The sequence below is a fragment of the Chlorocebus sabaeus genome, chromosome 20 (assembly GCF_047675955.1).
Source record: "Chlorocebus sabaeus isolate Y175 chromosome 20, mChlSab1.0.hap1, whole genome shotgun sequence".
NCBI lineage: Eukaryota > Metazoa > Chordata > Mammalia > Primates > Cercopithecidae > Chlorocebus > Chlorocebus sabaeus.
Window position 1 is genome coordinate 134,956,861 of NC_132923.1, and position 20,747 is coordinate 134,977,607.

Sequence of the window (20,747 nt, forward strand, 5' to 3'; positions counted from 1 at the left end):
GCACAGTCTTGCTGGTCTTTGCTGTGTTCTCTGCAGCCCTACCATTGAACAGTCCATATGCCCAATATTTCTTTCTGAGTGTTTACATGATGTCTTGATTTGCTTTCTCTTTCCAGTTCTTTCCAAATGGCAATGCATTTGCCACTGGCTCAGACGATGCCACCTGCAGGCTGTTTGACCTTCGTGCCGACCAGGAGCTCATGACTTACTCCCACGACAACATCATCTGTGGGATCACCTCTGTCTCCTTCTCCAAGAGTGGGCGCCTCCTCCTCGCTGGGTACGACGACTTTAACTGCAACGTCTGGGATGCGCTCAAAGCCGACCGGGCAGGTACGTGACCGGGGGGCTTTTCTGTGTCTCCTGGACATTTATGTGGCATCTTTAGGGCAGACTCAGAGTGGTTGATAAGCTGCAGTGTTTAGTATCAGTGGGACTGTGGCATGGTATAGCAGGAGTGATAGTCGCAAACTGATGGCCCAGCTCTGGCCCTCCAGGCAAGTGGACTCCGAGGAGCACCAAAAGATCTTCCCACATGTGCGGGGGAGGGCTCTGGGGAGGGTCAGTGGGCAGGAGAGGGTCAGCTGTGCAGGCTCCAGGGCCCAGTCCCATGCTTTCCCCTCTGAACTCTGCATCAGGGGGTGGAGCGCCATGCAGGGACACCTCTGGGTGCTGTTACAGTTAACATATCAAAGGTAAGCATGTTATTGCCAGGTGTATTAAAACACTAGATGTACAAAAGATGAGGCTTCCTTACTAAAAGTGGACATTTGGGCATTTCAATTTGAGAACTGTTGACACTTATAGACTCTTAGATTCATTCGTCTCAGTACCTGGGAGGACAGAAGAAGGGAGCATGGCTCCAGGTCTTGGCCCTTACCGGGGCTTCCTGCTTCCGGATGGGTGCCATTCTCATGTCCTGGTTAAACACCCTTCTTTTTCTCCCCAGCCTGGGGGGACCAAAGTGGAGCCATTTCCGGCCAAGTCCCATAGTCATAGTGCTGTTGAAGGGCGGTGGAAGCCAGCCCAGGTCTTGGCAGAGCACACACTGGCCCCTATGCTCAGCTGTGTGGTTGGCTGCAGGAGGTGGAGAAGGGTGGCTGAAATGGGCCTTCAGATCCCCCTGGGAGGAAGTGGAGCTTCTGGCTGGTGATGATCCAAGCCAAGGTTATTGAGTGTTGACAGAAGGCCCCCCTCACTGGTGACAGTGACAGTGCCAGTGGTCTCAGCCACCATCGCTACTCCTGTGTTCTGTGCCTTGTGCTGGGCTCTAGGGATCACAGACGAAGGAAAAACAGCTCATGCCTCTAAGCTTCTGTGTTACAGATTGCTTTGAGATTGGGGTGGTTTTGATTTTTCTTTTTTTTTTTTTTTGAGATGGAGTCTCGCTCTGTCGCCCAGGCTGGAGAGCACTGGCACGATCTCGACTCACTGCAACCTCTGCCTCCCGGGTTCAAATGTGATTCTCCTACCCCAGCCTCCCGAGTAGCTGGGACTATAGGCCCGCACCACCACGTCCTACTAATTTTTGTATTTTTAGTACAAACGGGGTTTCACCATATTGGCCAGGCTGGTCTCAAACTCCTGACCTCGTGATCTGCCCGTCTTGGCCTTCCAAGGTGCTGGGATTACAGGCCTGAGCCACCGAACGTGATGATGGTTTTGATTTTTCTGATTGTTGCCTTTGCTTATTTTTTGAGTTTTGTGAGTGCTGAGAAGTCAGTGCCGGGGGGGGCTCTGGATTTATTGATTGTGTGTGTGTGCGTGCCTTTGAATTTTAATAAGGCTGGCCATATGCTGCAGTCTAATTCCCACGTGGACGCAACTTTCCCTCCCTCCCTAGCCGTGGGAGACTCTGGGTCTTGTCCCACGAGGGGCTCACCATCCGCCCTCGTCACAACATGGCACACAGGTCACAGGTGAGATCGATACCTCTGGGCTTTGGTGTGATTCTGCTGTTGTTTGCTTCCAGGTGTCTTGGCTGGGCATGACAACCGCGTCAGCTGCCTGGGCGTGACTGATGATGGCATGGCTGTGGCGACAGGGTCCTGGGATAGCTTCCTCAAGATCTGGAACTAACGCCAGTAGGTAATGCAGCAGCCCAAATGTCCTTCTCTGAGGAGAACTGTGCGTGTTTCTCATAGAACGTGTGAAGTTGTCATTAACGGTTTCTAGATAAATGTTGATGTAGCACTGATTTGGAATTGTGTTGTGGGAAACGTTTACAGAAATCTGAAGTCACGTGCCCTCAGCCGCAGACACTCATGCAGCGGTGGGAAGAGCAGTGACCTGACTGTGCGTCTGCACTTAGATTCTCTGCCTCTTTTCACATTTCTTTAAACTCTGTTTAAAACAGCATGTGGATGCCATGGAGACTGGAAGACCATTCCAACTTGGACGCGTTACCATGAGAGCATATCCTATCCAACCGTACTAACGTGGACACCCTACACCTCCCCTCAGAACTTCAAAAGGGCAAGATCTTTTTTCCTTCACTTATTGCTGAAACCAAGAGCACAATTCCCAGTAAGAGAAGGATCTCTGTGCTGTAAAACTAAAACAAATTGTGCATTCCTTCCGGGGCCATCGTCTTTTTTTTCTTTTTTGTCTTGAATGAATTTTAAAAGGAAATATATAATAAAAACGTTAACCAGAAGGTAAACTTGAGTGTAATTGTGAGACAGACACACCTTTCCACTAGTTTATTTGAATTTTAGACCAGTGACCCTGTTTTGTGGCATTCACGCAAAACACGCTGAGGGCTTTGTTCATCTGGTCATCGTGTCCAAATTTCAGTCATGTTTGTAGCAAGATTTTGGAAGCATTCATATTTCCTTTTTAAAATATATTCCTTTGTGTTCAACAGTTAATCAAAACCAGAGAGTCGAGGGCAGCCTCTCTGGCATTGTCAGTGATGTAAATTCAGTCCCTGGTTTTTAATTTTCTGTCTAGTGTCACAGATCATTGTTGCACACAAACATGGCATAGAAAAGAACATGTTCAGAAGCCATGGGGCCAAGCACATGTGGGGACGGTCTCGAATGTGTGATCAGAGAATCCTTCACCTTTGCTGAAAAGTGAGCTCAGATCCAGCACCATGTTCCTCCTGACCCATCCTGTCTATCTTCTCAGTTGAGTTTTTAATCTCACTTTGGGTTTCCTTGTGAAGTTGGAGGGAAGTTTATAATAGCCTAACACTACCCCACCCCCAACTAGGAGGAACCTCTGTTTTCAAGAGAGATGCCTGTCCTGTGCTTGGATAGTCAGTCAATTATTTGTGTATGAAACAATGTACAAATCAATGTTTTGAAAATAATGATCTCAGACTTTCTAAGTTAAATTTTAAAAATTTTGATTGTTTGCCATATTGGGTGGGTTTACTCTTAGAATCGCATGCTGTAGAAATGCTCAAAAGTGCATATAGGACTCAGTCCTTAGGTGTTCTTTTTCTTTTAAGAAATAACCTCTTACAGTTGTAACCATTGCGGCTCTGTCCACTTCTCGTTGCTGCTCTGTGGCACATATTGGAAGCAGTACAGCGCGCGGCTCTACACGCTTGGGTAGCGGGATAAGTCACTGTTTTCTTTATTTCTTTGAAAAAAAAAGTTCTGTTGCAAACGACTGCTGTTGGATTCTGAGGGTGGGGAGGGAGGGAGGAAGGGAGGGGGAGGGAAGAGCCTGCCCTCCCTTATGGATTCTTCAGGGCCTCCGCCTCTTAGGCGGCTCATTCCCATCACACAGATTGTCCTGGTGTTCATTTCAAGGCCAGTGTTCAGCAGCAGCGTTTGGAAAGCAGGTTCTGTGGGACTCCCCCCCCACCCCACCCCCCGCACTCCTTCATAGCAGCAGTAGTGGCTTCTCCATCCTGTTTTCTGCAACATTCTATACAAAACTGTGCTGTGACCTTGCGGTAGGCCTGGATCTGGCAAAGAGAATACAAATGAAACCCCTTCTTTCTCTTTCCGTCCAACAACTCTGTAGAGCTCTCTGCACCCTTACCCCTTTCCACCTTTTGTATTTAATTTTAAAGTCAGTGTACTGCAAGGAAGCTGGATGCAAGATAGATACTATATTAAACTGTACTGTTATTTAAGATGTAATAAAGCAGTTTGACATGAGGGACTTTGGTGTGGTGATTATTTACGGGTCCATTTTCAGTTTACGACACGCCCACCTCCCTAGGCTGTCCCTGCTGCTGTGAGGTCTGACAGGTGTGGTCATGCCAGGCAGTGCCTTGGCCACCAGCACGTCACAGAATCCATGAGTGGCGCATTGGCTCCTCAGAGGGGTTCCTGGGAAGCTCCACCTCACAGGCCAGCAGAGCAGGGAGGTCCACCTGCCATCCCCCAGACCCCTCCCCATGCATAGGCCTTGCCCACAGCACCGTGGGAGTCTTCACAGGCGGCTGCCTTGCCTTTCTCCTCTGCCGTTTCCCTCCCTTAGAATGTCTGAGGATGTTACTCCAGAGACTAGCTTTCCTTGGGACTGAACCGAGTGTTCCTCTTGGTCTGAATAAAAACTGCATCTCATAAGAAAAAATATGAGCATTGACCACGGTAGAGTGGAACACCATGGCTGCACGCGTCCCAAATAGCCGCTCCTAGGTTCCGGAACCATCCACTTCCCTCCTTCCAAACTGGTGATTTTGTAAAATCTTAAATAGGCAATACAAAATTAGCTGAGCTTGGTGGCACACGCCTATAATCCCAGCTCCTTGGGAGGCTGAGGCAGGAGAATCACTTGAACCCAGGAGGCAGAGGTTGCGGTGAGCCGAGATCACACCATTGCACGCCAGCCTGGTCAACAAAAGCAAAATGACATCTGGGAAAAAAAAAAATCTTAAATAGGCGTATGTGGTGGCTCTCGCCTGTAATCACAGCACTTTGGGAGGCTGAGGCGGGCAGATCACTTGAGCTCAGCAGTTCAGGACCAGCCTGGGCAATGTGGCAAAACCTCATCACTATTTTATTTAAAAAAAAAAAAAAAAAAAGGCTGGACGTGGTTGCTCATGCCTGTAATCCCAGCACTTTGGAAGATTGAGGTGGGCAGATCACGAGGTCGGGAGTTCGAGACCAGCCTGACCAAACAGTGAAACCCCCGTCTACTGAAAATACAAAAAATTAGCCGGGCGTAGTGGCATGCACCTGTAGTCCCAGCTACCTCGGGGGGCTGACGCAGGAAAATCGCTTGAACTTGGGAGGTGGAGGTTGCAATAAGCCGAGATCACACCACTGTGCTCCAGCCTGGGTGACAGAGGGAGAATGCATCTCAAAGGAAAAAAAAAAAAAAAAAAAGATCTTAAATAATTGGTAAGGTTATAAAAAGGTAACTTTGGGCCGGGCGCGGTGGCTCACTCCTGTAATCCCAGCACTTTGGGAGGCAGAGGCGGCAGGATCATGAGGTCAGGAGATCGAGACCATCCTGGCTAACATGGTGAAACCCTGTCTCTACTAAAAATACAAAAATTTAGCCAAGCGTGGTGGCAGGCGCCTGTAGTCCCAGTTACTCCAGAGGCTGAGGCAGGAGAATGGCGTAAACCCGGGAAGGCGGAGTTTGCAGTGAGCTGAGATCATGCCACTGCACTCCAGCCTGGGCGGGTAACAGAGCAAGACTCCCTCTCAAAAAAAAAAAAAAAAAAAAAAAAGGTAACTTGGTAATTCCCGTGGCTCCAGCAACTGGAACTTTTTTTTTTTTTTTTTTTTTTTGAGGTGGAGTCTCACTCTGTGGTCCAGGCTGGAGTGCAGTGGCGCAATCTCAGCTCATTGCAAGCTCTGCCTCCAGGGTTCACGCCATTCTCCTGCCTCAGCCTCCCAAGTAGCTGGGACTACAGGCTGAGCCACCGCACCCAGCCAAACTCTTTCCTAGTAGGTGAAGAAGGCTCTCAACGGAAAGTACCTGCAGGCCCCCTCCTCTGCTGGGCACCAGAGAGCCCAGCAGCCCGTCTTCTAGGCTGGCAGTCCCTGGGTGGAGACGCTCCCAGAGGGCACTTGGGATTCATGGAGCAGGGCCCAGCCGCCTTTGTTGCTCCAGGCAGGGAGCTGATGTGTTTCTGATGCAACCAAGGGTGCCCACCTGCCACCACTGCAAGTGACAATATGGCACTGTCTCCCTGGTGGGGTGACCTGGTGCTGTTTTAGGCTGCTGAAGTGGGTGTGATTGGCAGGCTGAAGGGGGGGGTTTGCCTGGCTTCATCCTCATCCCCCACTTCTCCCTGAAATACATCAGTTCTTCATAGACATGCAAGTTCTTCACAAGCCCTAACCCTGCCAGCTGTCTTACAGAAGCCCCATTTAAAATGCTAGAGAGTTGAACTTGTCTTGGAGGCGTGAAAAGAAAAAAAGAATTAAAAATTAAATGCCAGAGAGTACCTGAGGCTCTTCCCCAGCGGGCAGTTCCTGGCAGGGAGGGGCTCCAGCAGCTGGGAGGCAGGGCGCCGGCCTGCAGTGGCCTATCTTGGTCCCTGCACAGAATAAATAAAGGCCGAGCGTCTCAGCAGGGCTGCCACACCCCCGACTGCACTGCTTCCCTGTGGGAATTCCTGTTGGCTTCTGTGTCCTAGCCTGGCATCCAGCTGACTGACAGAGCTGGCATGTGGGACCTGGGACCCTCTGGTGCCCCTTCCCCTTGGCTTTGGCCTGGAAGAGCCACAGCTGAGGGGAGACTCCTCCCTGGGGCATCCTGCCTGTCCCTTGGCAGGCATGGAGGCCACTGCCCCACTTTCTTAGCAAAACAGGAAATGAAAACGGGCGCCAACAACGTGCACTTGGACGGTGGCACTGGCTAAGGCACTGTGGAAAGAGGAGGATAATTCCACACTGGCTGAACGAACTGCATTTTCAAACTTCCCGTGTCCGGGTCACCTGGCTCCGCCCCGCGTGCGTGGGCACACCTGTCGCAGGTGGACACAGGCAGTGGAGTGACTGCAGCTCGCTCTGGTTGTGGACTGTTCCTGCAGGGCCTCGGCCCTCCTTTGACCACAGGGCGCAGGGCCGCCCCTGTGCTCCATGTCCCAGGGATGGAGGTCCCCCACCTCAATTTTACTCTAGCACGTGGCATGCACGTCCACACTTGAGCAGGACAAGGTTTCCGTTCTGTCCCCTGCGGGTCACGCACCTAGCAGAGGCTGGTCCTCCAGCAGGATGCGGGGGAGGCGTGCTCTGCCCACGCAAAACGGAGACACTAAAGCGTCCTGGCGCGGTGCCCGCCCCCAGCCGGTCCTGGGAGCCTGAGTGACTGGGGCCAATAGAAGGGCGGCCCCGGACCGAGGGCACCCGGGAAAGACCGCCCCTGCCCCTCCCATTACCCTCTGGCCTCGCCCTGTCCCCTCCCCCACCTTTCCTCACTGGGTGACCTTGAGCAAGTTACTTGGCCTCTCTGTGCCTCTGGCTCCCGCATAAGAAACGTGGACAATAAACGTACCAGGCTGTGGCTGGGTGTGGTGGCTCACGCCTGTAATCCCAGCACTTTGGGAGGCCGAGGTGGGAGGATTACCTAAGATGAGGAGTTCAAGACCAGCCTGGCCAACATGGTGAAACCCTGTCTACTAAAAATACAAAAAATGAGCTGGGTTCAGTGGCGTGCGCCTGTTAACTCCAGCTACTCTGGAGTCTGTGGCAGGAGAGTCACTGGAACCCGGGAGGCAGAACTTGCAGTGAGCTGAGATCACACCGCTGCACTTCAGCCTGAGCTACAGAGTGAGACTTCGTCTCAAAAAAAAAAAAAAAAAAAAAAAAGTACCAAGCTGCTTGGTAAGGATCTTGTGAGGTCAGAGTCCTAGTCATGCCAGGTGGTTACTGTTGATGATCCCCGCCCACCCTGGGCTCTCACCACCTCAGGGCCCTGGGTCTTGCGGCTGCCTCTGCCTGAGAAACACTTGTCCCTACTGTACCCCAACCCCTGCCTCCCCCCACCAATTCTGCTTCTAGTCCGTCTGCCCTGCTAGAAGGTGAACACCTGATGGACTTCTGTTTCCACTGTTGAGTCCTCAGTGTGCCTGGCGTCCTGGGAGAGAGGTCGCCCCTCGCCCCAAACCAGGTCAAACAGGAGACTATCATGTGAGCAGATCCAGACACTGGCCCCTACAGACGCCCCTATCCTGGCTCTCAGCCTGGGCAGGGCCTGTGCCAGGTGCTGGCTGGAGGCTGGACGAGATGACCAGATAGCCTGCCACACTGATGTCCTTCACTGGGAGCCTCAGTCCCTCCCAGCCACCCTTTCCCCAGGCTCCCGGCCACTTCCCCTTGTGGATTCTGGGCAGACTTCGTTCACCCGGTTCACTGGAGCCAGGCCACCTGAAGTCAACTTCCCTCCCTCCTCAGCCTCCCCAGGAGTGACCTGTACCCCTGTGCACCCCATCCTGCTCCACCCCTCATGACCTCCATTCCCCCTTCTCCCTCTACCCATCCCATCCCTGCTGGCCCCCAGAAGAGGATGGGTCCAGGTTTTGGGGGTTCTGACGTGAACAACATGGGAGCCATCCTTAAAGAATACAACAAGCAATGCAAAATTATGTGAAGAGTCCACCGCCACCTTGAGCAGTGGCAGCTCTGGGGCTGAGGAAGGGCAGGGCAGGGGATGCCACGCACTGCTGCCCCATCCCCGGGGCCTGGTCAGGCAGGAGGGGGCCTTTCCTGACCCTGAATCGCTTGGAGGCAGACCCTCCTCCTGAGCACCATCTGGTAGGGACCCTCTACTCCTGCCCCAGCCCCCATGACAGCCTTGGACCCTTCGGTTCCTGCTGCTGGGACATCCCTTCCCTTTGATCTCAGCCCAAGCAAAACTGCCTCTAGCACCATTCCGGGTGCCCTAAGCAGCCCTTCCCAGCTTTGGCCTTAGTTATTGCCAGTCAGGCCTGGGGTGAGGTGTGGGTGTGAGGTCTTGGCCCCTGAATCTTCAGGGTCATATCTGGGGCCTGCCCTGAGAAATTGCACAACCCGTCAGCTGAAGGAAACCACAGCCCTGGTTTTGTTTTCTCATCTCTGAAATGGGGAAGCTCTCCTGCAGGCAGTGCCCAGGCCCAGGGTAGACAAAGGGTTTCCATGCCACAGACGGGGCAGCTGCTGGAGCTCCTACACAGTGGGACACGCGAAGGGCGCCTGCTGTGTGACCTGGGGCCCACGACAGTCAGTGGATGCATCTGCAGAAGCGGGTGACTGCCTCTATTCTAGAAGATTCTACTGAGGCCTGGCTCAGTGCCTGGCTTGTGTGTGTGCCATCTAGATCAAGCATTATTATGCTAATGATCATATCCAAAAACTCAGCTCAAGCATTATTATGTTAATGATCTTATCTGCCCCTCTCTCCCCCCTAAAGAAAAAGAACTGGGCAGCTCAAGGCTGCTTCTGTGGGTGTGGCTGGTGGTCACTTCAAAACAGTTGGGTTTGCAAAATAACCCGGGGAGAAGTTACAGAGCTTAAGAAATCCCTCAAGTTCCCATGATCCTTGCTTCCCTTTCCAGTCGCCCTTGGTGCCCTGTACTTCACTGTGGTACTGGACAGAAGAGCTGTGTTTTCCAGGAAGACTCGGCCAGGCCGTGTTTCGGGTCTCTGGATTCAGGTCCCAGGAGTCCTGACCAGAGAGCAGGTATGCGGGTGTGGGGAAGGGCTGCAGGGGACTCAGGTCCACACCGACCCTGGGTCAGGTGATCCACATAGGACTATAAACAGGGACTGAACCTCAGAAAACAATGGCTGGGCCAGGTGCAGTGGCTTACGCCTATAATCCTAGTACTTTGGGAGGCCGAGGCAGGTGAAGTTTGAGACCCAGCCTGGGCAAAATGGCAAAACCTCACATCTACCAAAAAAAAAAAAAAAATGGCCGAGTGTGGCGGGACCTACCTGTAGTCCCAACTACTAGGGAAGCTGAGGTGGGAGGATCGCTTGCACCTGGGAGGTCACGGCTGCAGTGAGCCGTGAGTCCCACTGGACTCCGGCCTGGGGGACGGAATGAGACCCTCTCTCAGAAAAACAAAAGGGGGGCCAGCAGGTTAGAGCAGCTGGTCGTGTACTGCCAGTTTACTGACAGTGACTCGAGAGCTGAGAACTGGGCGCACGGCACATTGTTGGGATATCCGAGGCCTGAAGGCGCTGAGGAGCAGCCACCAGATCAGCAAGTGAGGGCTGGGTGGGGCCCGCGGTTCCAACAAACACTACAAAGTCCGCTCCTGTGGCTTCGGCCGCCTCCCCCAACTCCCCGGGTCCTCCAGCCTGTGGGGTGCGAAAAACACCACTTCCCGGACCCCTCGAGGAGCCCCGGGCCACCAGGGCCTCCCTCCACTGCCAACCTTGGGATCCCAGGCGCAGACCCGAGGCCGGTGGTGGGCGTGCAAGGCGCACCTGCCCGCTAGAGGTGGGCGTGAGGCCAAGCGCGATTCCCCCAGGCGCAGGGCCGCCCTCCCCGCCTCGACGGACAGCCCCGAGGGAGCGCAGCGCTGCCGCAGCTGCTCCAAGATTCGGTCCCCAAATCCGGCTCCGTGCACACCGTGTCACAGCCCGGTAATTAGGGAATCAGCGGCGGGCGGGGGGGCCGGCTCTCGCGGGGCACCTGCGCTCCCCTGAGCCGGCCCACGTGGTCCGGGAAGTCCCGCCCGCGGTGGCGGTGAGTGGGGGCGGGACGCCGGCCAAGGGCTGGGGTCAGAAGGTCGGGGGAGCCTAAGCGTAGACGTGGCGGGCGAACCGGGAGGCGCCCTCCGGACGCGGCAGGTGAGTGGGGACGGGAGCCGCGGGCCGCCCTCCTCGGGGCGCCGGTCCCTGCCTGCCCGAGTCGCGGACGCCCGCCTCGGTCCCCGCTGCCCGCCTCCGCTCCCGGGCCACCGCTCTCCACCGCGGTTCGCCCCTCCTCCCCGCCGCCCGCCCCTTCCCCGCCACGTCCGCCGCCTCCCGCCCGCGCGGGGTATCCCGGCGCGAGTGGGACCGGGCGGACCCGCGGGACGGCCCACGTGAGCGGCGGCGCGGCAGGGCGCGTGCGTGGAGGGTGCGCCTGCGCACTGGGCGGGCGCGGCGCGTTGCAGGTCGGCGGCGCCGGCGCCGGGGTCCGGGCGGCCATGGGGCAACGGGCGGCCGGGGCGCCCAGGGCCAGGTAGCGACGGCAGGTGGCGGCGGGGCGGCGGGGCCTGCGGGTTCGGTCCGGCATGTAGACGCCCCCGCAGGCGCCCGCGGCGGCGAACGGTGAGTGAGCAGCCCCGGCCCGCCGTCCGCCTGGGGTCGCCCGCCGCCTGGGGTCATCGCTGCCCGGAGCGCGCGGTCGGGCGGGGAGACACCGGGCCGGCCCTGCCCATCTGGCCTGCGGAGGACGCCGTGGAAGCGCTGCCGGGCCGCCGCTCGGTCCTGAACGGGGCGCCAGCACGGCCCAGGGCGAGGCTCGGCCTTGGGGACGGGTCTGAGGGAGGCCGCTGTGCGGCCTGGCTCTCCCGGGCGGAGAAGGTGGGGCCGCCCAGCCCGGACCGCGCTCGTCGGTCGCCGCTGCGTGGGCGGCCAGGCCCTCGGTGTCCGCCTTCCGTGAGTGGTTTCAGCAAGCAGGAGGGGTCTTTGACTCGTGAAAGCTTAGAGGGGCCCACACCTAGTGGGAAAGCAGGAATAAAGGGTTCTATACAGCAGTATTGGCGTGGGATTCTCTAAATAAACACATCTTTGATTTAGTGCCCAGTACTTGCCAGAAAATTCCGATAGTCTATGGTGATGTTCCTACCGGCGGCTGCCGTCCAGTAGCCCAGATGTCAGCACCGGCCTTGAGCTCTAGGTCATCGTTTTCTTTCTTAATTGTGGGAACAGGGCGTGCCCAGCTCCCAAGGCCTGGTGGAGTTTTCCTTCCCAGGCCAAGGACCACCCCAGCCCTCCCATTCCTCCTCCCGAAGCAGTGGAATTCCTTTTGGCTTCAATTCTGAGTAACAAGTTATTTTTCCTTTCTTGTTTGGAACACACTAAGTTTTACATTCAAAAGTTCATTATTCTTGGCTCTTGATGGGAATACATTTCAAAACTCTTCCTGTGTTCCACGTCTCTCTGACCGCCTTAGTTGGCCTGAAACTGACATGTTTGCCTTAATAAGTTTTATTTTTCCCCTTCTTATGTCATCTGGTCTAAGAAGTAAGTTACTTTAACATCTTGTTAGATAATTCCCTTCAAGTACTGAAATTCCCTTGAACATTGTCCTCCCAAGCCTCTGGAAATTTCTTGCCCGCTTGGAACTTCTGTGTATGGCCTGTTTGTTCTCAGCAATGGCTTCACTGGGACTTTTGCAGCCACTTCATGGCGTTAGCACGCAGGTTCGAAGCTACTTGAAGAATCACAGGTGCCACCACAGTACCCAACAAAATAGCTTCATCATTTGGAGGTGTCCCCTCGAGGTGTTTCTGTGTGTATATGTGTGTGTGTGTGTTAGAAACAGGGCCTCACTGCGTCCCCCAGGTGTGTTTATAGTGGTATGATTAGAGCTCACTGTAACCTCAAATTCCTGGGCTCAATTGATCCTCCCATCTCAGCCTCCTGAGTAGCTGGGATTACAGGCCTGCACCACCACACCTAGCTGATTTATACAATTTTTGTAGAGATAGAGTCTCACTGTGTTGTCCAGGCTGGTCTCAAACTCCTGGCCTCAAGATATCCTCCTGCCTCCACTTCCCAAAGTACTGATCTTACAGAGGTGAGCCACTTTGACCAGTAGTTTTGTGTTTTGTTTTTTTTTTTCAGACGGAGTCTAGCTCTGTCACCCAGGCTGGAGTGCAGTGGCACAATCTCGGCTCACTGCAGTCTCCACCTCCCGGGTTCAAGCGATTCTGCTGCCTCAGCCTCCCAAGTAGCTGGGATTATAGGCGCCCACCACCATGCCCAGCTGATTTTAGTATTTTTAGTAGAGACGGGGTTTCACTGTGTTGGCCAGGCTGGTCTGGAATTCCTGACCTCATGATCCGCCCACCTCGGCCTCCCAAAGTGCCAGGATTACAGGTGTGAGCCACTATGCCCGGCCTCACTTTGACCAGTCTTTTTGTTTGTTTTCTTTGAATTCAGAGATGGGTTTATGTTGCTTGAGTCAGTTGGCAGGCTGCTGTTCGGTTCCAAAACGGCATTTTCTTCCTACTGCTGTAAGCAGTTAGATTTCCAGGCTAGCACAAAATCCTGTTTGATTCATAAATGCTCATAGTGAGGGTGTCCCAGAAAGTTGGCCAAGTCAAGAGCAGTTCTTGTGGAGTGGAGGCGGTGAGCAAATAGGGGGAAAGTGGCGCTTGTGATGAAAACAGAAAACAATAGTTCATTGTATTGAGCTTCCCACTTGAGGAAATGTAGGTCTCACTTGGAGAATTAAGAGGCAGGTGGATGTTTGCGGGAGTTGACGGCCCTGCATCTGGATTACCTCCAGTCTGCAGGTGTGTTAGGATGACAGCAAGAGGGATCATTGAGCACACAAGCCCAGCACCTGCGGGGAGGCCATGTCCTGGCAGGAAGGTGCAGGGCCTTCTCCAGCAGCTCCACTTTCTAGTCCATATGTACCTGTTGACAGTCACTGCCCGGCTTCAGCCGTTCTGGACAAGCGGATGTCAGTAATGCTTTAGCTCGTAACCCCAGGATTTCATCTCTACTCTCTGTGCTGGTGGCTTATCATTTGTAGTCTTTCCTGGCCCACAGTTGGAAAGGTTCAGGCATGGGAATGGGGAAGTGAATAAAATGTGTGTTCTTCAGACAGATGGTGAAAAGTGTTCAGAGAAGAGGCGAAATGGAGCCAGGTGGGATGTGAGGATGCCACGCAAACTCTGTGCAACTGGAGAGGTGGGGTGGTGCCTGGCTCACCATTCAGAACTGTACAGACCCCTGTTTTCTTCATCTCCTGAGTGGGTGGAGCCACATCTAAAGAAAGCCCCCTTCAGACCTGTAATCTGCTTAGGTTTAATGAGGTCACAGGGTCAAGCCCTGTGGTCACATGGCTGTAGCACTTTCCAGAAAGTCTTTCTCAATTTATATACTGCCAGTGTGCATGCCAGCACTGGGCATTATTTACTGGGGGGAGATGAGATGGGTAATTTAGTGGGCAGTAAGTTTTTTCCAACTCAGGGTTAACTGAGGTTGAGTGTTTCCGCATTTCTGTTACTAAATAAATTTTCCTTTTTCATTTAGTGTTTCAACAAATATTGATTGAGTTCTTACATGGGAACGAACTCATGTATATTATGTTTGTATTTGTGTGTGTGTGACTTTTGTTCATGTTCTTTGCACATTTATTTATTGGCATCTTAATGTTTTCCTTGCCACTTTGTGTAAGTTCGTTATGAATATTTTCTTATTGTGCTCTAGTACTATTTTCTAATAAAACTTCCTAATACAGAGGTTTTTTGTTTTGTTTTGTTTTGTTTTGTTTTTCTGAGGTGGGGTCTCACTCTGTCACCCAGGCTGGAGGGCAGTGGCATGATCTCGGCTCACTGCAACCTCTGCCACCTGAGTTCAAGCGATTCTCCTGCCTCAGCCTCCTGAGTAGCTGGGACTACAGGCGCCGCCACCGCGCCCAGCTAATTTTTTTGTATTTTTAGTAGAGACGGGGTCTCACCATCTTGGCCAGGCTGTTATTGAACTCCTGGCCTCATGATCTGCCCTCCTCGGCCTCCCAAAGTGCTGGAATCACAGTTGTGAGCCACCGTGCCCGCCCTACAAAGGTTTTTTAAAATGAGATTCATGCTACGAGGAATTTGAATGCATTTTGGTGCAGCTAGCATCATGTGTCCTTTTAAAACAATTAACATCTCAAACAAACGAATTAAATGTCAGTCCTGATTCGCTGTTGTCAAAAAATACACTGGTGGTTGGGCCCAGTGGCTCAAGCCTGTAATCCCAGCACTTTGGGAGGCCAAGGCAGGTGGATCATCTGAGGTTGGGAGTTTAAGACCAGCCTGACCAACATGGAGAAACCCCTCCATGTTGAAGAATTAAGAGGCAGGTCTCCACTAAAAAATACAAAATTAGCTGGGAGTGGTGGTGCGCGCCTGTAGTCCCTGCTACTCGGGAGGCTGAGGCAGGAGAACTTGGGAGGCAGAGTTTGCGGTGAGCCGAGATCACACCACTGCACTCCAGCCTGGACAACATCAGTGAAGCTCCATCTCAAAAAAAAAAAAAAAAATGGCCGGGCGCGGTGGCTCACGCCTGTAATCCCAGCACTTTGGGAGGCTGAGGCGGGCGGATCACAAGGTCAGGAGATCGAGACCATGGTGAAACCCCGTCTCTACTAAAAATAGAAAAAAAAAATTAGCCGGGTGCAGTGGCGGGCGCCTGTAGTCCCAGCTACTCGGGAGGCTGAGGCAGGAGAACGGCGTGAACCCGGGAGGCGGAGCTTGCAGTGAGCCAAGATTGCGCCACTGCACTCCAGCCTGGGCGACAGAGAGAGACTCCGTCTCAAAAAAAAAAAAAAAACTGGTTATGGTATTGGAGATGCCTATTAAATATATGTGTGTGTGTGTGTATATATACATATGTGCATACACACACACACATAAGTGAAGATAATTGTTTAAAGTTGGTTTTAATATTACTTTATAAATTATCTTACTGCTTAGTCATCAAATTGATCTTCGCAAATAAATATGAACAGAGCTTCTCGGCTGGGTGCAGTGGCTTATGCCTGTAATCCCAGTGCTTTGGGAGGTCAATGCAGGAGGGTCACCAGAGCCCAGGAGTTCAAGATCAGCGCGTTCGATGTAACGAGACCCTGTCTCTACAAAAATTTAAAAAATTAGCCAGACGTAGTGGCACATGCCTGTAGTCTTAGCTACATGGGAGGATCCCTTGAGCCTGGGAGATTGAGGCTGCAGTAAGCTGTAATTGCACCACTACACTCCAAGATCCTGCCTCTCAGTCTCTCTGTCTCTCTGTCTCTCTCTCTCTCTCACACACACACACACACACAAACACACACAAAGTAGAGCTTCTAGGTAATGTAGCAGTAATAAGAATACATGTTTTTTTTTAACATTTCGTAATTTTGAATGGTTTTTTTATTAATATTTTTGTATATTAAACAAAACATCTTGCTGTGTTGCCCAGGCTGGTCTCCAACTCCTGACTTCAAGTGATTCCCCTGCTTCGGCCTCTGAAAGTGCTGCGATTACAGATGTGAGCCACTGTGCCTGACCTTTATTAACTGTTTATTTTGAAATAATCTGCTGAGTGCAGTGGCTCACGCCTGTAATCCCAGCACTTTGGGAGGCCGAGGTGGACGGATCACCTGAGGTCGGGAGTTCGAGACCAGTCTGGCCAATGTGGTGAAACCCCATCTCTACTTAAAATACAAAAATTAGCCAGGTGTGGTGGCAGGTGCCTATAATCCCAGCTACATGGGAGGCTGAGGCAGGAGAAGTGCTTGAACCCTGGAGGCGGAGGTTGCCAGTGAGCTGAGATTGTGCCACTGCATTCCAACCTGGGGGACAAGAGCGAGATTTCATCTGGGGGGAAAAAAAGAAAAAGAAATAATCATAGACTAGTTCATGGGAAGTTGTAAAAATAGTACAGAGAGACACCTGTGCCCTTCACCAGCTGCCTCTCTGTTAACATCTTTTTTTTTTTTTTTTTTTTTTTTTTTGAGACGGAGTCTGGCTCTTGTTGCCCAGGCTGGAGTGCAATGGCATGATCTGATCTCGGCTCGCCGCAACCTCCACCTCCCAAGTTCAAGTGATTCTCCTGCCTCAGCCTCCCAAGTAGCTGGGATTCTGGGGGCCCGCCACCAAGCCAGGCTAATTTTTTGTATTTTTAGTAGAGATGGGGTTTCTGCATGTTGGTCAGGCTGGTCTCAAACTCACAACCTCAGGTGATCATCCTGCCTCAGCCTCCCAAAGTGCGGGGATTACAGGCCTAAGCCACCATGCTGGCCCTTGTGTTAACATCTTACACCTCCATAGTACAATATTAAAACCAGGGAATTGAAATACTGCTAACTGAACTGTAGACCTTATTCAGGTTTCACCAGTTTTACATGTGTGTATATGTGTGTGGCTCTATGCAGTGTTACCTCATAAATTAATTATATAACCACCACCACTAGCAAGACCCAGAACTGGTCTTGAATTCCAGAACTCAAGCGATCCTCCTGCCTCGGTCTCCCAAAGTGCTGGGATTACAGGCGTGAGCCACCACACCCAGCTGTATTTTAATTTTCTTCCCAGTGTTTTGGCTAGGCACAGTGGCTCTCGCCTGTAATCCAAGCACTTTAGAATGCTGAGGCGGAGAGATTGCTTGCACCCAGGAGTTCGAGGTCAGCCTGGGCAGCATGGCAAAACTTCATCTCTACAAAAAAATACAAAAATTAGTCAGGCATGGTGGCACATGCTTGTAGTCCCAGGTACTCAGGAGGCTGAGGTGGGAGGATTGAGCCCAGTAGGTAGAGGCTCCAGTGAGCCATGATTGCACCCCTGTTCTCCAGCCTGGAGACAGAGTAAGACCCTGCCTAAAACAGAAAAAAAAAAGCAAAGATCAGTGTTCCATTAAGTATAAAAGATTTTAAACACCACTAAGACTTTTTCCAGCTGGGTGCGGTCGCTCATGCCTGTAATCCCAACACTTTGGAAGGCCAAGGTGGGAGGATCACTTGAGCCCAGGAGTTCGAAACCAGCCTGTACAACATAAGGAGACCCCATCTCCACCCCCCCCAAAAAAAAAAATTAGCTAGGTGTGGTGGTGCATGCCTGTAATCCCAGCTACTTGGGAGGCTGAAGTGAGAGGATTGCTTGAGCCTGGGAGGTTGAGGCTGCAGTGAGCTGAGATCACACCACTGTACTCCAGCCTGGGCAACAGTGAGAGATCCTGTCTCACACAAAAAAAGAAAAAAGCCAGGCATGGTGGCTCACGCCTATAATCCCAGAACTCTGGAAGGCCGAGGTGGGCAGATCACAGGGTCAGGAGTTAACCCCGTCTCTACTGAAAAATACAAAGCATAAGCCAGGCATGGTGGCGGACGCCTGTAATCCCAGCTACTCGGGAGGCTGAGGCTGGAGAATCGCCTGAACCCAGAAGGTGGAGGTTGCATTGAGCCGAGATGATGCCTTTGCTCTCCAGCCCGGGCAATAGTGTGAGACTCTGTCTCCAAAAAAAAGAAAAAGAAAAAAAATTCCAATGCTTTCTTCTAAAAAGTTTTGTAGTTTTAGTCCTCACATTTAGGTCTATAATCCATTTTGAGTTAATATTTGTATTTAGTATGAGGAAATGGTTGGGCTTCATTCTTTTAGACATGGCTGTCCAGTTGCTGAGAACTATTGGGTGAAAAGATTATCCTCCCCCATGTTGAATCACCTCAGCACCTGTCAAAAATCCATTGACTGCATGTGTGTGGGGTCTGTGGCGTCTGCCTCTGGGCTGGCTGTCCTGTTTCCTTGATGTGTATGTCCGTTTTGACGCTACCACGCTGTCGGGTTCCCATAGTTTTTCAACAAGTCATGAACTTAGCCGTCCATGTTTGTTCTTGTTCAGTTTTTTTAGCTGGTCTAGATACTTTACATTTTTATGTGAATTTGATCAGCTTGTCCTTTCCTTTAGAAATCCTGCTTGGATTTTGATGGTTCTGTTTGGATAACATTTGCAGATCAATTTGATGAGATCTAAGATCTTAATATTGAGTCCTCCAATCCATGAACGTGGTATGTCTCTCCATTTTATTTAGATTTCCTTTGATCTCTGTCAGCAGTATATTGTAGTTTTCAGTATGCAGTTCTTACATGTCTTTTGCCAAATATATCCCTATATATTTTATATTTTTAATGATATTATAAATCATTTATTTTTTTAAAGACGAAATTTCACTCTTGTTACCAGGGCTGCAGTGCAATCGCAGCTCACTGCAACCTCCACCTCTCAGGTTCAAGTGATTCTCCTGCCCCAGCCTCCCAGATAGCTGGGATTACAGGTGTGTGCCACCATGCCTACCTAATTTTTTTTTTTTTTTTTTTTTTGAGACGGAGTATCGCTCTCACCCAGGCTGGAGTGCAGTCCCGCGATCTCAGCCCACTGCAAGCTCTGCCTCCTGGGTTCACGCCATTCTCCTGCCTCAACCTACCGAGTAGCTGGGACCACAGGTACTGCCACCACGCCCGGCTAATTTTTTGTGGTTTTGGTAGAGATGGGGTTTCACCGTGTTAGCCAGGATGGTCTCGATCTCCTGACCTCGTGATCCGCCTGCCTCGGCCTCCCAAAGTGCTGGGATTACAGGCGTGAGCCACTGTGCCTGGCCTAATTTTTTATATTTAGTAGAGATGAGGTTTCACCATGTTGGTCAGGCTAATCACAAACTCCTGACCTCAGATGATCCACCCACTTCGGCCTCCCAAAGTGTTGGGATTACAGGCGTGAGTCACTGCACCCGGCCATAAATTATAGTGTTATTTTTTTTTTTTTTTGGAAAGAGAGTCTTGCTCTGTCGTCCAGGCTGAGGTGCAGTTGTGGGTTCTCTGCTCACTGCAACCTCCACCTCCCGGGTTCACGCCATTCTCCTGCCTCAGTCTCCTAAGTAACTGGGACTACAGGCACCCGCCACCAAGCCTGGCTAAATTTTTATATTTTTAGTAGACACAGAGTTTCACCGTGTTAGCCAGGATGGTCTCAATTTCCTGTTGTCTGTTGCTAGTATATAGAAATACAATTGATTTTTGTGTATTGAAATTGCCTCCTGAAACCTTGCTAATAAACTCACTCATTTATGTTTTTCTACATAGAAATGTCATGTCATCTGCAAGTATAACTTCACTTGTTCCTTTTCTTACTTTGTTTAACAGAGCTACATTCTATGCCAAACCTTTTCTGTCACTTTTCTGTACCTTTTACTTTTTTCTTACGTTATTGCACTGGCTGTGGCCTCTAGTATAGTCCTGAGTAGGAGTAATTATACCAGACGTGTTTTTGTAGGTTCTGGTTTTCATTGAATTTTTCATAGTTTTTTTTTTTTTTTTTTTTTTTTTTTTTAATTGAGGCAGAGTCTCACTCTGTCACCCAGGCTGGAGTGAGTGGTGCAATCTCAGCTCACTGCACCCTCTGCCTCACGGGTTCAAGCAATTCTCCTGTTCTCTTACCTCAGCCTCCTGCATAGCTGGAATTAAGGTGCCCACCACCACTGCGGGCTAATTTTTTTGTTTCTGTTTTTGTTTTTGTTTTTTTGAGTGCTGGGATTACAGGCAAGAGCCACCGTTCCCGGCCATTTTTTTGTATTTCTGGTCTTAATCTCCTTACCTCAAATGATCCACCCACCTCGGCCTCCCAAAGTGCTGGGATTACAGGTGTGAACCACCATGTCTGGCCGAATTTTTCAAGTATTTGGATGAAACACTGGTATGTCTTTTTTTTTTTTTTTTAAGACAGAGTCTCGCGCTGTCGCCCAGGCTGGAGTGCAGTGGCACAATCTCAGCTAACTGCAAGCTCCACCTCCTGGGTTCACGCCATTCTCCTGCCTCAGCCTCCCAAGTAGCTGGGACTACAGGCGCCTGCAACCACTCGCGGCTAATTTTTTGTATTTTTAGTAGAGACGGGGTTTCACCGTGTTAGCCAGGATGGTCTCGATCTCCTGACCTCGTGATCCGCCCGTCTCGGCCTCCCAAAGTGCTGGGATTGCAGGCGTGAGCCACGGCGCCCGACCTAAACACTGGTATGTCTTTTTTTCTTTTTTATTTTTCTTTTTTATTTTCCCATTTGAGATGGAGTCTTGCTCTGTCGCCCAGACTAGAGTGCAGTGGCATGATCTCAGCTCACTGCAACCTCTGTCTCCCAACTTCAAGGAATTATCATGCCTCACCCTCT

At 51.5% G+C, this 20,747-nt stretch overlaps 2 protein-coding genes across 12 annotated transcripts in view; both read left to right on the top strand.

The window, feature by feature from the left end:
- GNB1 (G protein subunit beta 1) overlaps positions 1-4,118 on the top strand; it is a 111,256-nt gene extending 107,138 nt beyond the window's left edge. For 4 of the 5 annotated variants that reach the window (XM_073007936.1, XM_073007937.1, XM_007980950.3 and 1 more), the window contains 3 exons: positions 117-333; positions 1,973-2,088; positions 2,357-4,118. In XM_073007936.1, the coding sequence (XP_072864037.1) occupies positions 117-333; positions 1,973-2,079 (324 nt within the window). In that variant the 3' untranslated portion in view covers positions 2,080-2,088; positions 2,357-4,118. The remainder of the gene's footprint in view (positions 1-116; positions 334-1,972; positions 2,089-2,356) is intronic. The other variant, XM_073007938.1, reaches the window with a different exon arrangement.
- Positions 4,119-9,454: 5,336 nt separating this feature from the next.
- Positions 9,455-20,747, top strand: part of NADK (NAD kinase) — a 31,046-nt gene continuing 19,753 nt past the window's right edge. Inside the window, exons 1-2 of one of the 7 annotated variants that reach the window (XM_037985182.2) lie at positions 11,024-11,165; positions 18,501-18,601. The gene's annotated coding sequence lies outside the window, so the exon portion shown is untranslated. Of the gene's footprint in view, positions 9,583-10,580; positions 10,701-10,985; positions 11,166-18,500; positions 18,602-19,015; positions 19,037-20,747 lie in introns of those variants that run through there. The other 6 variants (XM_007980960.3, XM_073007951.1, XM_007980962.3 and 3 more) reach the window with 6 other exon arrangements.